This window comes from Balearica regulorum, chromosome 21, assembly GCF_011004875.1.
Source record: "Balearica regulorum gibbericeps isolate bBalReg1 chromosome 21, bBalReg1.pri, whole genome shotgun sequence".
Taxonomy (NCBI): Eukaryota; Metazoa; Chordata; class Aves; order Gruiformes; family Gruidae; genus Balearica; species Balearica regulorum.
Window position 1 is genome coordinate 7,040,080 of NC_046204.1, and position 16,981 is coordinate 7,057,060.

The 16,981-nt window shown below is 43.7% G+C and overlaps 2 protein-coding genes across 5 annotated transcripts in view; both read left to right on the forward strand.

Moving 5' to 3' along the window:
* The first annotated feature begins 2,164 nt into the window (after nt 1-2,164).
* On the forward strand, nt 2,165-4,030 carry RNF186 (ring finger protein 186). The gene has a single exon (XM_075773078.1). The coding sequence runs from the start codon at nt 2,232-2,234 to the stop codon at nt 3,150-3,152; it is 921 nt and encodes a 306-aa protein (XP_075629193.1). The 5' UTR covers nt 2,165-2,231; the 3' UTR covers nt 3,153-4,030.
* Nucleotides 4,031-7,965: 3,935 nt separating this feature from the next.
* Nucleotides 7,966-16,981, forward strand: part of TMCO4 (transmembrane and coiled-coil domains 4) — a 41,828-nt gene continuing 32,812 nt past the window's right edge. Inside the window, exons 1-5 of one of the 4 annotated variants that reach the window (XM_075772984.1) lie at nt 7,984-8,062; nt 8,641-8,840; nt 11,723-11,904; nt 12,307-12,481; nt 16,936-16,963. In XM_075772984.1, the coding sequence (XP_075629099.1) occupies nt 11,729-11,904; nt 12,307-12,481; nt 16,936-16,963 (379 nt within the window). In that variant the 5' untranslated portion in view covers nt 7,984-8,062; nt 8,641-8,840; nt 11,723-11,728. Of the gene's footprint in view, nt 8,079-8,640; nt 8,841-11,722; nt 11,905-12,306; nt 12,482-16,935; nt 16,964-16,981 lie in introns of all 4 variants that reach the window. The other 3 variants (XM_075772987.1, XM_075772988.1, XM_075772986.1) reach the window with 3 other exon arrangements.

Here is a 16,981-nt window from a genome sequence, read left to right on the forward strand (position 1 = left end):
TTAGCCTAAGTAGCATTAAAAGACTATAGGCAATTCAGTTAAGTACAATCTGCACGCAAACCAGTGAACATCACTCGTGATGCCAAGGCCAAAACTGAGGAAAAATTAGGGCACGTCCTTTGACACCTGGTGGAAAATTTCATCAATGGAGGACAAGGAACAGACATTTTTAATGCAATATGACCAATAAAAACGGGGCAGAGAGGCCACACGCTCCCTGAACGGCAGTGCCAAAACCACCACCCAGGAATTGCACGCTGGCGGCCTCCCGAGCCCCCACACTAGATGACGCTTCTTCCCCTGGGGTCCCCAATGGCAGAAAACCGCGGCCCCGGGGAAGCAGGAGGACCTCTCTGAAACACAACGCGCTCCGCTCCTCCTTCCCTCGAGTGAGTTGTCCTCGCTGCTGATGTACATCTGTAGCAAAACAACCGTGCCTCTCAACCAGGTCTGAGTTTCCAGCACATACAGTCGAAAGGCACGCACGTCACCCCCACCCATTGCCAGAAAACAAACAGAGGGGGAGGCATGGATTCATCCCACATAGTTTTTAACTGAAATATTCAAATTAGGAGTGTAGTTTCCCCTGTTGGTGTCTGTTCCAGCTTCCCAACATCTGCAAGACACTTTCATACTGTTCTGGTAATTAAGAATCTGTAAATTTTAAGACATTTCCATTTTGGACATGGGAACTGACAGACTAAATTTGAAAATTCTAAAGCATTGTAAAAATGGCAGGTCTGTCTTCTGTTTTCCCAGATCTTTTCTTTTTAACAGTGTTAACTTACTAATAAAGAGGTATGTGAAATGCAATAGAAAATTCTCCTATTTTTAAACATAAAGGAGCCTTGCAGTTCTCCAGCCCACCTCCAGTTCAAGTACGAGTCCCACTTCTGCAACCGAAAGATCTTCAGGCTCCTAAAGTTTAGAGTCACCCAAAAGTCCATCAAACACCACTATATGCCACGTCAGCAGAAATACAGCAGACACGCCTGGACACTTTCACAAAGTTTGTTTACAACAAACCTTCTGCTGTTCCTCAGCAAAGAAGAACGAGCTCTTCTCACCTCACCCCCCATCAGTGAGTTCATGAGATTAGAGTCTTCCTGAACTCCTCACCCTCCTAAATTGCACTTGTTTGATCTCTTTCTGTTGGAGAGGCTGGTATGTGGTAGCACAGGCAGCTTTGAGCATTCAGGTGCACCTGAGGCTACTGATTTGGTACTGTGTGACTTCTACCGGTAATGCTGACCTAGTCCAGCTTTCTGGGACTAGTGACCCTTCTTTTTCTACCTTCCTGCCTTCTTTCCACAGGATTCTTACTGACAAACAATCTGTATTTTACCCCTCAAGTAAAAAGGTAGAGAGAAATTAGAGGGTGAGCGATTTTCTTCAGGCCTTTATGTTTCAGAAGAGCTGAATATTCACACCACCACCTCACAGAAGGGCATTCCTGAGTGCATGAGGTTGTCCTGTGAATGCCAAGAAAAAAGATGATCCTACCGAGACACTAACCTTGCTTTTAATTTCCAGATCTCTCCCATGGACTCTGTGAGACCCTGTGTGACCCTAGGTCATGCTTCAGATCACACCTGAAGCCCTCTGATGACTGAAACCAACAGGGATGCCCCTAGGATAAAAGAGTTGATAATAATCATTCAATACTCGATGTTAATAATCTCAATCTCATTCTTTACTTTGCACTGTAGGGTAACAGCTCGAGGGTAGTGACTATTGCTAAAGCAAGAGCAGACTTCCTACTCAGAGAACTCAAAATTGCTGATCCTTACAGTCTCTCTAATCAAAGCACTGCATTCAGTACACCCATTTTAATATTAGATAATTCCTCTGAATCTGTCACTGTCCAGCAAAGCAGCCTTTAGAGACCAATGAAATTGTTTTCAACAAATAAAGTACTAATTTAGTAATAATGGTAGCATCTTGGCTATCGCGGTGAACAAAGCTTGCAGTCTGCTAATGCCATGGGGTCTGCTTCTGGACAGCAACTGCTCAGTGATATTATCAGCTGTTGTAAAACCTCTTGGCCATGAAGTTAATGATTAACTCAAGTCCCCATCTCATAAAAACATCGTATCGTAACAGCATAACACACTTAAAGCTGCCACTAATCAATCATGCATACAACAGGAATAAAGCAACACATAAAAGGAGCCAGAAACTCAGCAAATCCTTCAGTTGAGGGAAGACAAACCACACAGAGGTTTATCTCCATGGAGAAAGCCACTGACAAGCTAAACAATGAAAACGGATCAACAACTCCCAGAGTACCACAGGCTGGAAAGGACAGTCCTGTGCCCACTGCGGAAGGTGCTGCAGAAATGAGCAGAGCAGAACTCCTAACAGAAAACGCTGCAGATGTGAAGAGGCTGGAATTCACTGAAGAATGTATTACAGAAACGGAGACACCTTCAGGCACAGAGCGAGACAGTCCTGATGCCTTTAAACCAGCAATTTTGGAAAGAGACTGTCCAAATTCAAATCCTCTCGTTATGCTAACAAACTCAAACTCTCCCGAAGTATTCGGTTGTGAAATGAACCACCAGCGTTCAACCACAACATCTGTTGATATGGACTGCCTAGTCTGCTTCAACAAATACAACATCTACAGAGTACCAAAGCTCCTGGACTGCGGGCATGCCTTCTGCGCAGTCTGCCTCAAGCTTATCCTCAGCAAAGAAGAGAGTACCTGGATAATCACCTGCCCCCTGTGCAGAAAAACTACTTTTGTGTCAGGAGGACTCATCCGCACACTTCAAAATAAAGACGACGTCATGGAACACTTGGAAAACCTCGATTCAAATCCTGAGGTACATATCTCTGCCATAGGGCTGGACAGCAATAGCTGGACTCAGACCAGCCAAGATGTTTTACACGGAGAGGAAAATGTTCCGGTAGACAACAGACTGGCTGTCCAGAGACTCGTGCTGCTCCTGCTGCTCGTGGTGATTCTCACTATCCTCATCCTCCCGTTTATATACTCTGGGCTGATAAAATGGGTAATTTGTCTCATGCTTACTTTGGGGTTGGTCATGTCTATGGTCCTTTGCTGCACTCCTAAATTCTACTGGAGGTGTAACAGGGACTCGTTCACCTCCTGCCATAAGCAGACCCACATCGTTGCTATTGCCTGAAACAATTAACATGCACTGCCTAAAGACTGGTCCTGCCTGCAAAGCTGCATGTTAGGCGCACTAGTCAGTTATTGGACTTTGAAAGCAATCATTCACGTAGTAAATTCAACAGGTGGCTAAGCTGGCTCAATGGCAATGCACAGTGGTGTTAAATTTCATCACTGGAAGCATAGTAAAATATTTATATGTTGATATCTAGGACATAAAAATTGTAGGGTTTCCACACTATTTTTATCCCAGACTAATAATTTTGCTGGTTTGCTTTTGTCATTTTGTTCTTGTTCGTGCTCTCTCCTGATTAGTACTGCAGAACATTATCTGAAATGCCTCACAGATGATGTCCTGTGAAAATCCCTTGCTGTGGTTGTGTTTCCCACTCTCTTAACGGATGCACACCTTTTCTTGTGACAATGCGGGGAAATAAAACTGCTGAATCAGGGACTGGACACCTAGCCTCAATGGAAGAGAGTCGTTTTAACCCAGGTTATCACTTAAATCCCTATCACTGCCAAAATGGTTGCTGTCGGGGATGGGAAAGGGACTGGGAAAAGGGCATGTCAGTCAATAGCATTTTAAGTGACACACAAAATTGGAGAGGAAGAGGCAAAATCAACACTCCTAATCTCGAGTCTGTGGCTTGCAAAGGGCAAGGCTCTCAAAAGCTCATGACACTCCAAATTCCCCTTGTTATTTAGCACAGAAATAGTTCCTCTCACCTGAACTCCTTTATCCAGCTACCCGCATCGCCTCTCTTCTTGCCTTTTACATGAAGTGTGACATTGGCCTTGGAGATGCCCACACAGATAAACAGAAATCTCTCAGTTGCTATGCTATACCACATGTGATATTTTTATATGGAATGTGTCCATTAAAGTTTAATAATGTTAATTGCTCATTGACTTCTGTGTTTCAATTCCTCACTGACAATTAATGTCAAAACATCTCAGTTTCCTCACTGACAGGAACTACAGCTGAGAAAGCATATTAGGGAATCTGTACAACTGAGTTGGTGAGTAAAGCAAAAAAGTAATGTGTTGGGTTTTTCCTTGATTTAAATAAATACTTAGTTGCTAATAAAATATCCTATAAGCCAACCCAAATTAAATTGGAAAAAAAATTAGAAGTTTGCTCTTAGTTAAGTTACATTTTCAAGAGTACCCTGGATCTCCGTAGACCTTGGATCAGGCCTGTGGTAAATATTTGTGTTCGATAAGAATGGAAACTGATGTACCCCAGTTGCTCAGTATATATATACACACATAGTGTCTCACCAGCAGATAAAACGGATTAGACGAAGAGGGTAAGGAGCTGCTGTCCTCCTAGAGTCTTGGAAAAAACAGGTCTATGTTCTGCCTAAAAACACAAACCTGCAAGGGAAATAAATGCTTTGTTTTTTCCCATATATTTAGGCAGCAGCTGCCTTATTGCAGAGTACATATATAGTAACATTTGGTAATAAACAACCAGAAAAAAAGTTTTTCAATTGGGAAAATGCAGGTAGTTTTAAACCCAAATATTTTACTGAATTATTCCAAATACAGTGACTGGACGACCTGTACTGAAAATAATTTCAGAAGCTCTTGCCAAGTCTTTCAGCTCATAGACAATTTTCCTGTCGAGTTCCCTTCACTAACACTAATGGGTGACTGGTACTGTAAAGGTTTGTAACAAATATATTAATATTGGCCTGAATGTAGCATGCATAGTAAACTAGAAGGGTTAAAAGAAAATCATGTGCTAATTAGTACAGAACACTAATCTCATTCAAACAACCAGATAGCAAGGAAGAAACAGACTGCCCTAAAGATAAGATTACAAAGATGAACAGGATGAGAGCCATAAAATAATCTCAATTAAAACAAAAAAAAAAGATAAAACTTGGGAAATTTTGCCTAAAAGAGGAAGAGACCAAGCAAGATTCCCAACGACACCAACTCCAGAAGGGTGTACGTCACACCCAGTATCAGTTTGCCATCATCAGTCAAGAAACATAATGAAGATTTTAGAGGCAGCGTCCCTTCGTCGCCGCATCACACACAATGGAGCCTGGTCAGCCCATGTGGGCTTGTCAACACACAGGTGTGAACAAATGAAATCAGAGAATTCAGGAAAAATCAATTTGTCACTTATCACCCTGTCCTTCCAAAAGGGTATGTTCAATTTTATTACACTAATTTCTACAGTGTCAAAAAAATGGCCAACAGAAAAGGGCTTCCCTGAAGGCAGTATACACCAGCGGGAAGGAAGCAGGCATGCTGTGCGATTACCAGTGAGAGACAGGCCCTCTGAAAGAACCCCTATGGATCCATACAGTAAGATCGCCAGCCGTTGAAGTCCAGGTTTCCACCCCCACCGCTTTCTATCTGCACCTTCCAAGCCTGCGTTCAAGCAATTCGGCCGAAACGTTTCTTCAGCCTTTGAGAGCCACTAACAATCAGCTGATTCGGAGTTCATGGATGTTGGTGGGAGTCATTAGGCCCTAGAACCTGATATCTTTATAACAGCTGTGGATTCTCATCTGAAAAGATAAGGTTCAATGACAATGTAAACCTTTGAGGCAGCAACTAAGTTTATGGATAAAAGGCCAAAAGAATTGTATTCCTAGTCCAAAACGTAAAGGATTTGGTTGTACTTAAGTTTAAATTCATGCCGGTCTTTTTGGCAAGAAAGTTTCGGCTCCGAATTGCCCGGCTTACCTTACCTAGCTGGCTCCCAATTTCACATAGTGACGAGGTAACATGCTGTAGCCTCAAAGAGAGAGGTTCATAATTAGAAATGGGCCCAGGCAGTAATATTCAGCTGTACCTGACAAAATGCATAAATACCTGAGAACAGTGACTTACAAAGAATCCCACCAAAACATTAAAAGCATGATAAGACCCAACAGCGGTATTTAAGGATTATAGTCTGTATAGACAGAATTCTGGACCAGAAGCTTCAAAGGTGTTTTGTTTAACAATGTGTGTACCCAGGCCAGTTTTAATTAAAAAATACGCCTATCCTTTTGTCATGCTGTGCTCCCACTCTGCCTCCCAGCCCACAGGGCTCTTCCCAAAGCCACAACTTTCCCTATCCCAACTCCTTTTCAGGCTTCTCATCAACCACCACCACCATCGCCCATCACAGTCACTAGTTACTTATATAAGAAAGTGAGACAGGTGCCTGAAAAATTTTGAGTGTAGGTGTTCTAAATTACCATTAAATGTAGAAGTCTCACTTTATCTACAGATCTTTAAATTATCCATAATTGTGCTGGCTTTGATTACTATTAACCTATGTAACAACATCCCAAGTTTACATCTGGTAAAACTCACTCATCATTCCACTCAACTTATGTTTTGGTCCACTTTTACCAGCTCTCCTGTATTATCACGGAGATATAAACAGGCAAAACCAAACATGGAATAAATAACACATTTCACACCTCCACATCACTCAGATTCTGTACAAAGAGAACTTCAAGTCCTCAAACACAGAACTGTCAAATCTACAAGAAACTTATTTGTAGATCTTGGTCTGAGAGACACAGATTTGTGTCCAGGTGACTCCTTGCTTGTTGTGAACCAGTTGCAACTTGTCCATTGTGTTGAGCAGTTACCTAAGTTGCAGGTAAAGTAGATACCTCCTGCACCCTAACTGGGATCCACAGAGCTCACCTTCTGAACTTCAGGGTCACGTTTAATGACTATATGATGATGCTTAAAATACCTATACGTTACATGAGTACTTATATGAGTAAACCTGAGGGGGTCTAATATTAGTTGCAAGCAACCAGGACATGATATTTGCCCAAATCAAACTCAGCTTTTAAACAGAACTGGTACCTGGATTTTTTTTTTTAATTTATTTATAAGTAAGTCCCACACAGCAGATTTTAAAGTATAAATCGGTTACCTCAGCTACCAAGCAATCAAAACTTTTTTTGCTTTCGTGAAATGTGATCGTACAGAAAAACTACTCTCCTGCCCCTGAAAAAAACATGGATTTCTCATTAATACACATTGGACTTGGGGTTCCAGCCTGAGACTGCTCTCAGAACAAATGCTTATCTTAAAACACCCCAAAAACACATAGCAAAAGCCTTATGCTTGGGTAGCTGAACTGATTCCAAAGCCTTAGGATTTCTGCACGGCCAATCAACCACAATGGAGAAAAGCCTCCTGAGCTGTGCCAGTGACCCTGCTGCTATCAAAAGCAACACATACATGGCCTTCCTATTTGCCTGACGAGGACATATATATATACATGCACACACCTCAGCTTCTGTTCATATGGCTTTGGGATCCCACCCAGTAACATGGCACAAAATGTGAGACATGACTGAAGTTTGTTTTCCTCAGGGCAACCCTCAGAGATGCCAACCAGTCCTGGATGGAGGGGGCAAAGAAGTCTTTGGGGCAGCAACCTGAGAGTGGCTTCACCAAATATATATCCCTAGCTCTCTCTGTAACCCTCCCTCAAAGAGGGAGAAGTTCTCACAAAGGAAGAAGGGCTTTAAAGGGTGCAAAAAGGGCCAGTACCCAGGTAGGCCTAAACCCTGAGTGAGCCATCGACATGGTGGACAAGGCCAAGATTGTGGATAAAGGTAGGCTGCAAGGAAAGGAGCAGCTATACCCATCTTAGGGTGGAAATGGACCTATCTCAACCCGCCACGAAGGGGCCGGGAGCAGGGTAACGGCCGGCCCGGGGCTGGCTGCCAGCCATCGCCATTACCTCAGCCCAGCGCCGCTCTACCCTCCGCAAGTTACGTGCCTCGCTACGCCGATCGCGTAAAGGAGTACAGGTCCGCCCAGAGCAGTCCGCCTGCCGTACGCAGATTGCGTAGTGGCGGCGGGCAAGGCAGGAAGAGGCGGGCGGGCGGCGGCGGAAGGGCGCGCGGCGGCCCCTATGTGAAGCCGGGCCGGCAGCAGGTTGGGGCCGGGAGAGGTGGGGAGAGGGGCTGGGCACGGCTGGGGTGCAGCTCCGGGGGCTGAAGGGCCGAGCGGGCTGTTGGGACTCTCTCTCTCTTCAGGCCGCTTCCTGAGGGGAGAGCTGTGGTGGCGTCCGCGCTGCTGCCGGGGGCTGGTTTCCTCCCCTCAGTGGTTGTCAAAAGTGCTGTTTTCTGTAAAAAACCGCCTGTGTTCTAGTAGCAGAGATGTCAAACGCAAAGGACTTGCGAGAAAAGTGAACGTTGGCAGCTGTGGAGGTGTTGTTCCTCACAGCTTTCCCAGCTGAGGTGCTTCCTTCATGTTTTTCCCACTAGTGATTTCTCTCTGCTGGTCGCATCCTTCTCCACAGCTTTCCCGCCCTCTGTGTAATGACAGCGCTTCTCAGTCACTGCCGCTACAAGTGTCCGGATTAACTGGATCAAACGCGCTCCGTTTTGCAACTACTTAAGCTTTTAGCTTTTCCGTGTCCCCGTCCCCTCTGTCCCAGATCGCTGTTTTACATTTAGCGTGCATTTCTGCAGCAGTCGTCTGTATCACATTCACGTGGGTTTTTTTATCAGGGACTGAATTAATTGCATTCTGTGTCTGTACGTCTTATCTACTGATTAAAAGAGAAGGCCGTGGCGCTCCCAGTGTGTAAGCACGTGTGTGGCTCTGGAGCCCCACGCAAGGAAACTCATCTGCTCAAATGCTTCTGGTGTCACAATTTGTGGCTGGTGCTTAATGACAATTTGGCCGTGCCATCCTCTGGTGTGTCTTGGTAAGGGACTTTTTGGCTAACCCCATCTGAAAGATTATCCATTGTGACTTCTCTGAAGTTGATGAGATGCCTCATTAATTTTTGAGAGTCTCTGAGATTAACATGTCAGCGGTTTGGTAACTTTTGTCATAGTTTAGGATAAATGCGATGCCGGCATGTCTGTAATTCTTCCAGCAGTAGGGAGCACGTGTGTATTGTACAGCTTTAGATCCACGTAAGGATTATCTTTCTGCTTTCCAAATGGGATTTTGGGAGCTGCTGTATAAAACACAGCACCTCTCAAGAAAACAAAGGGCTTTGTGTGAAAAGTGAGTGCTGGAAGTGATAAAAAATTTCTCTTTCAAGTGACAGTTCAGATTATGGCAATGCTATTGATTGCTGAATCACATTGTTTGAGATGTGAATTCCAGTGCCACAAGCTGTAAATAACTTTTGGGATATATTTCTAGCACTCAATTCCCTCACCTTGGATTTAGTGGCAAAACTTCTTGGCCCAAGATTTCTTTACTAAATCATATGTTGCCCCTTTTTTATGTTGCATATCTGAAATCCAAGCCCATTTTTTCCTAGACATTTATGAAGAAATAGATACCTATGCTGAGGGATGCACATTGAGCATACAGATCAGAGTGTCTTCAGAGCAAAGTCTTTGAAAAACTTTCTCTGGGAATTCTAGATGCTCAGCATTGTGAATTATTTGTTGCATAACGGCAATAAAGTTGCATGCAAGAAGCCACTATGGTGTCGCTCCATAATTGATCACGTCTTCTATGTTATTGGGAAACAAGGTTAAACAGTTGTACTGTTTCTAGGTCCTTTTTAGCTGCTTCACTTTTCTTATGAGCCTGTGTTGAATCAATAAATCTATCACAGCAGGGAAGGGGATTTTATTTTCAATGCTGTCTCCCATAATGAGCTCATAAATCTGTGTCCAGAGGTGAGTAGACATGCCAAGTAATTGTAAAGTTATTGAAACTTTAAGCATTAGATTATTTCTGGGCAAATTGGTCCATAAGTCTGGATGTTTTAGGAAGATCAGAGTCTAGCAAGTGACATGAAATGGATTTTTGGGAGTCCAAATGAGGGCTTTGGAGCTCCTGAGGTAATAAAACAATCATCTTGGGAGTTTGTAAGAAAGCCCTGGAAAGCCTGGAGATGTGTCTTGCACCACCTTCCCCACTGCAATTCAGCAAATGCAAATGCTGCTGCCTGTTGGGGTTGGTACTGGAGCAGCCAGGATTGATCCCAGGCACCTGCTGTCCCTGGGGGAAGTGTAACCTGGCCCTTCCCTTCTCCGGTTGGTACGGAAATAACAGAGTTTATTTATTTCTGTGGACTTTGTGCTCCTGTGTTGCTGGAATGTGATGTTTCCATGGAAACGCAGTGAGACGCCTTAGACCCGTGTGGCATTGGGAGATAGGTGTTGCAGTGGGGCTGAGCTCTCTCAGGGAGAGAGCTGTGAGTTACGATAACCGTCGGCCCTTGGGTGATGAATTTTCCTTGCATTTATACATCAGCAGTTAAACAGTGCGAGCCTTGAGAAATACGAATCGCCTCAAATAAATTTCTGAGCGGGAAAGCAAGACAGACGCCTTTCCTGGAAGACCATGACAGACAGCATGTAGATAATAAAATCTCTTTAAAAAGAGCTGCTCCTGTGCTGCATTTCTTTCTTCTAGGACTCTAAAACTATCCCATAAATAGTATCTGCATCCTCTGGGATTCAGTTGTAGTGTCACAGGCTTCTAATTCCTATTAAACCGCTTTCCTTTCTACAGGGTTCAGAAGAAAAGAAACATTTAAATAGGAAGTATATAATGAAGTAAGTGGTTTGGGCCCCTTAGAAATGAACTGAATCTTCACGAAGCCATGTGTTGGGTTTGTGTGGCAAGGTTTTGGTAGCGGGGGGGCTACAGGGGTGGCTTCTGTGAGAAGCTGCTAGAAGCTTTCCCTGTGTCTGATAGAGCCAATGCCAGCCGGCTCCAAGACGGACCCGCCGCTGGCCAAGGCCAAGCCAATCAGCGCCTCTGGGATAACATATTTAAGAAGGAAAAAAAAACAGTTAGAGGGAGCCAGTAGAAATTTCAGGTGATGTAAGCAAGCTTTGGAGCAGATTGTTCCCCATGGTGAATCGTGAAATGAGCTGTTGTCACGTCTGCCTGATATCAGTCATTTCGGGTAGTTGGTTGTATAATCAGGGGAGCTCCAGGGAGCAGTTGTAAGCCGTTCAGTTGCAAATGCGCAGTCAGAAGTGCATACACATCTGTGCTCTAAAAAAATAATAGTTTGGCCCAGCTCAAGGTCCACGTGGCACAGGGATCTTATGTTTAGGGAAAAAGCAGTGGCAGGTTGTATAAAGGAGAGAATGTTACAAGCAAAGCATAGCAATGTTCATGGGACACATTAAAAGTTCTTATCAGAGGCTGCAGCTGGACTCGACTTTCTTAACGCAGTCAGCAAATTAAACAGAGGAGCAATTTGGGTTGGGGATGAGAGAAGCAAATTATTTCCCAGGCAGCTGTACTAGTCCCTGCGCCAGGTGCAGAGCTTTTATTTTACATGTTATTTTTGCGGTAAGCATGTGAATGATTTGCCTGAATGGAGCCCAGTCCCTTTGCATCTTGAAGGGGGCTTCTCCTTCTGCTGTGTGATGTATTGTTGGCTTCTTTTGTGCAATGCTTTTGAGAACTGGTGAATGGAAAGTCTCCTGTTGTCTTCTTTGGTCACAGCACTGTGTTGTGGGGGGATACACAAGGTGACTTAATATCGATAGCAAGTGTGACAGTGACAAAGGCAATTTGTCTCCTTGCTTCCTGGTTTCCAACTGCTTATTGTTTTGTTGGGTGTTTTTTCCTTCTGCTTTTTCCTCTTTGAACTTGCAGGTAAAAATGGCCGCAGAAGAGAAGTGGAAAGGTTGGGCTTCGAAACAGCATAGCGGGTCTGAACAGGCAGGTGAAAAGGAACCATGTGTGCTCCTGGGCCAGCTGGGTGAACCGGGAAGATTTGCTTATGCGGCGCTTTGTGGGATATCCCTAGCATGGCTGTTCCCTGAAAAAGAGCAAAGGTACTACACGGGGGAGCAAGGGGTGAGCAAAGGAGGTGGCTTTTGGGCAGCAGCTTGGGGGGAGCTGGTGTTCTTCTCCAGTTAGGGAAGATCTTTTTGACATGAGGTGTTTTCTTAATTGTCTTGACTCTTTCTTACACCTTTAAGACTTTTATACTTCTCACAAATTGCATCCCTTAATACTGCAGACTTCAGAGCATGTATCGAAGCAATCTGAATGGTGCTAGACCTTGCTTGCTTGTTTGTTTAGCCAGCTTGTGTAGCAGCTCGACTTCTGCTGACTTGTTACAATGCTTTGATTTTTGCGTGAACAGCAACAGATCAGCATCTGAAAGCAGGGACCACTCAAACCGTGCAAAAATACCCAGTTGCAGGGCTTTAACTGCTACTGTTGCCTTACAGCTCCTTCAGGACGGAATTCATTGAGGGCTTTGTGAAATGGCTGGACCTGCCCGAAGCTGTCTTACCTACCATGACAGCATTTGCTAGTGGCTTAGGAGGTGAGGGCAAAGAAACATTTGCCCAGATTTTGCTGGAGGATCCCATCTTGAAAGAAAATCCAGTTGTCATTACCCAAGTAAGTTCATATGCTCCCCTCGCCTTTGTTTTGCAAAAGAGATTTGGCATACATGTCTGTTTGCAACTGAAGTTGTGTTTGTACAGTCAGGGAAGTAAAATCAATATTTCTGATATGCATATATTTCTGAGCAGCTGTGTGGGTGACTGGCAGTCTCTCTATCCATTAACAGCTCATGGAAGCGATGAGCACAAGGCACAGTTACTGTCTGTTGAATTAACGTTTTGTGTCTTTGATACCTTTGCTCTACAGAACAGAGAACTGTCAAACTTTTTACTCTGACACTGTTATTGCAGTGGTTTTGGTTCATACGTACATTCTGCAGATTTTGGTGAAACACTGAACACGATAGACCTGATTTTCATTTGTTTCAAAGCCCCATGGCTATGCCAGTAATACAAAACACCTCTACATACATGCTCCAAACAGCACAATTTCCAGAGTCTTTTTTCTAGACTGACCTTTGTCTGGAAGGAAATAAGTTCTTGTGATTTTATTTTCTTTCATTGAGAAAGTATTAGCGAGACTGGACTACTGTGTAGCGTTCTGATGTAAAAGCTGATGTAAAGATAAAAGAGGTGAAGCATTTTGATGGCATTCACCTTTGCCGCAGAGTCTCAGCTGGGGAAGATATCTCGTCATCCAGCCTCAGGTTCTGCCGTGCAGGGCGAAGAGCACGGTAGGCTGCTGCTGATGCCAGGCAGAACGTGGCCACTGTCCCTTCACACACAAGTGCACTGCACACAAGGAAATAGCGAGGCATCCTGCGTGCAGACAGGTACTCTGGGATTGAGTAAGAGTTATCACACGCTCACCTTTAGCAATGGCCCCGAGAGAACAGCAGATGCGAAAACAAGGCTGCGTAAGTCAAGATACGATAGGCGTGAACTTTCTTGGTCGTCGTGACCAGCTGCCATTATCTCAGCCATCTTTCGTGACTTCTAGTCAGTCCATAAAAGGCCTCAGAGGATCTGCTCCAAACATCCGAACGTTACAATGCCCAAGGTCCTATAACAGTAGAAGTACAGTGACAGAGAATCTTAAGCTTAATTAGTAAGTTAGGACAGATCTTCTATAATAAGAGTAGCTGTTTTGACGTTGTTTGCTCAAAATCAATAAATCTGCACTCGGTTCTTTCTGCATCTGGATGGCTTGGTGTTTCTCAGGTTGTTTCCCTTGTTCTCTCAGCTTCAGGATGGATTCTCTAGAATTAGGCAAGTTTTCCTGCATTGATGCTGAGTTTATTAAGGGTGAAATTTTGGGAAACTTTACCTTGTGCTTCCTCTGACCTTATGCTGCATAAGGGCTCCTTGTGCTGTTACAAAAGTGGCTCTGGCTCAGTGGGAGCGTGCGATATTTTGCTCTGAGCCAGAGAACCAAAGCACTTATCACCTGGGTTCAGGTGGAATACAGAAGCCGTAGATAACAATTATTTGATTAGTTGAAAGCAAAGATCAGGAATAGCTATCGGTCTAATGCCACAACATCGGTACCTTCTGCAATCATGTATATGGGCAAGGTGATTGATTTTGTCAAAGGAAAGATAGAATTAAAGGCTTTTTTAGACCAAGGCAGAAGAGGTTTACAAGGTATCTTTGGGAAAGCATACTGGCATGTGGGAAACTTCAGTGCATCGAGCTGAGATCAGATTTTTCCTTCTTACCTGAAAATCAACAAGCTACAGGACAAAGCTTTGTGAATTCTCGATGTGTTGCTTTATGGTGCTTTTGCCTCTTTGTATTCAGCTGCTACTGATGCAACATTTACTGTTTATTTAACACTTTAATTGTTCGGTGTGTTCAGTGGCAGGGTCCTGTCAGCACTAGCCCCTGCATTTTTGAATGCCCTCCATCTCAGCAGTGCTGCAGGGATTATATATGAGGTCAAGAGATTAGAGGTGAGCTTACCATTGATTCAATGAAAATTTGAGGATTATGGATTTTTATCTTTGTTCGCGTTCATTGCAGATGACTAATACAGGCAAATGTTGGTTAACTGAATCCTTTAAGGACAGTAGTCATAACACAAAGGCTGTGAGTGTGGTGTGAGAAGGCAGTGTAGCAGAAGAAGTGGGGAAGTTGACTTTGTCTGCTTTTGTTTCTCGATAGGTGAGAAAATATTGGAAGTTCTTATTATGAATCAGTTTTTTGCTCTGAAGATACTTAGAATGCCCATTTTCCTGAGTTTTTCTATACATCTACTGCGATTTGGATCAGATGCTCTCTGTTGTTGAGGAAATGGGTTCTGAACTCACAGCAATTCATAAAAAGCTGTCAAAGACTCTGAGTAAAGATTGCTTCCCTTTCTTTGTAAGGTTTCTCAATCGTGGGTGGTAGTAATGTGCATAGAGTTCACAGGGAGATTCAGAACACCAGCTTCAAAGATTGAAATATAAAAGCTGCTGCTTAGAGGAGGAAAACGAACTACTTGTGAACTAATCTAATCAATGCTGATTGGATTCCAGAAGACTGCACAGCAGTATGTGCAAAGCCTAAACCAATTAGAAATATTTAAGAATGCTAATTGGTACAGATGCAATAAAGACAGTGGGTCCAGTTTATCAACTGATTGCCTGTATCCATCCCTCACCTTTTGAAATAAATGTATATAAATGCTTAGGCCCAATTTTTAAAAGACATTATTTGATATTAGGTGCCACAGATGATACTAGGCATATCGTACAGGACCTACATCAAGACCTACGGCTCCATTTGCAACACACAGGGCGAATTTGTTGCCTAGAAATGGGCTCTGCACAAACCACAAGCCTGTTGGAAAATTATGGCAACAAGGTCACAAGCTTCACCTTATTCTAGACTTCAGGCTCTTTGCTTGCTCAACTTTCTGCTTGAGACTCCCATCCCTGGACCTTCTGCTGGGCTTTGACACCTCTGTGTCAACCCTTCCTCACAAAACTGCAGCCAGGGAGGAGGTGATGGTGCCCCTGGATCTAATACTTGGGTAGTTACAGTACTCAGGCTCTGGGAAACTAGAGTTACATTCCTTCCTCTGTCTATGTGGATTAATGTCTCCAATTCCCATGTCCCACCAACCCTGGGAAACAGTCTGCAGCATGTGTCCATGCACAGAGCACTAATCATGACCAGACCTGAAGAGAAGCCTTTTTTTTCTGCAGCATGGTGATCGGGGGAACAGAGGAGACCTAATGCAGTGACTAACTTAATTTAAAAGGGTTATTTACACACTGGAGACAGCAAACCAGGACCTTCCTTTTCTTGGGTGAGCGCTCCGCCGTTGGGATGCAGGATGAAGGAGCAGGGGTGACTGCTTTGTGCAGAACCCAGCCCAACAGATACCTCCTGGAAATGCTTATTCCATTTGATGTTGCAGCAAAAACTCTCTTCTCCTTCATGAAATAACAGACTCTTCTCATGTTAAAATGACATTCAGAGTCCAGGCACTTACTTTTGCCTGGATGAGATCTACAGTTTGCCCCTCTTCTAGTGGGAGCTGGTTAAGGATGGCTTGTTCTGTGTTCTACACTTCTCATGCAGTAGGGGAAAGACTAGAGACATTTTTATGATACAAATTTTCCTTAGGAGTTTTCGAGACTAATAATCATAAATTCTTTGGCAGCGTCCTACATCTTTGGCTGCATTTTTTGTGTTCCCGAAGGGCTGAAGGATTCCCTGTAAAATTCAGCTGTGCTTTATTTGTGTGTAGGACAGGGAAGTAGCTAGACTGAGCTAGTGCTTAGTGTTGTAGTTACATAAAGAATTTAAAATTTATCCAGTGACAAGACAAGAGGAGAACATAGTAGTAAAAACACTGGCCTCTTTTTTCATGGATTTGTCCATGGAAAACATCTATTGGATTGATCTGTTTTCCCAATTTTTTTATGATGAAGAGCCAACACAGAAGTCAAGTCCCTCAAGCTTGACAGATGGCCATAAATTCGGAGATTTCTATTTTTTTGAGCACTTAATTCAAAAGAACTTCATGCCAGTTCAGCCTTACCGCCTAGAGCTCTGAAATCACAGAATGCAAAAGAAAGCAGAGGCCACTGGTCCATTGGAGTAGTATTCAAATCTGTAATATGAGTATATATGACTATATAGCGAGCAGAAGGCATTAGAGCGATAGGAGGATTAGAGCCCTGTTACTCCAAACTTTGAAGTCCGGCATAATCATGGTGCTTTCAATTGCAACAGGATGGCTAATAAAAAAAAATAGGAGATGCTTCAGCATATACCAAGCATTTCTACTTCTGTCCAGCCATTTGTACCTGCATATGGAGAATTTTGTACTGGAAACATCTGGCTTTGCTCTGTGCTGCCTTGCTGAACTGTAGCTTGCTGGCTTCCCATGTTTATGAACTGACATGCTGCAGTAATTAAATCATAGTTCGATGGGTTTTCACACCTCCATTTTGATACCTCCAGGCGTAATCCATCAGTTTTAACTTCAGTATTCTTTTTTTTTCTTCTTTTTAGGACCTTCTGTCCTTCTCTCTTAGAGATGGTAAGTTTACCTAGCAAG

Excerpts from the sequence above, each read along its gene's own strand:
- RNF186 (XM_075773078.1), top strand. The coding sequence starts at position 2,232 with ATGGAGAAAGCCACTGACAAGCTAAACAATGAAAACGGATCAACAACT.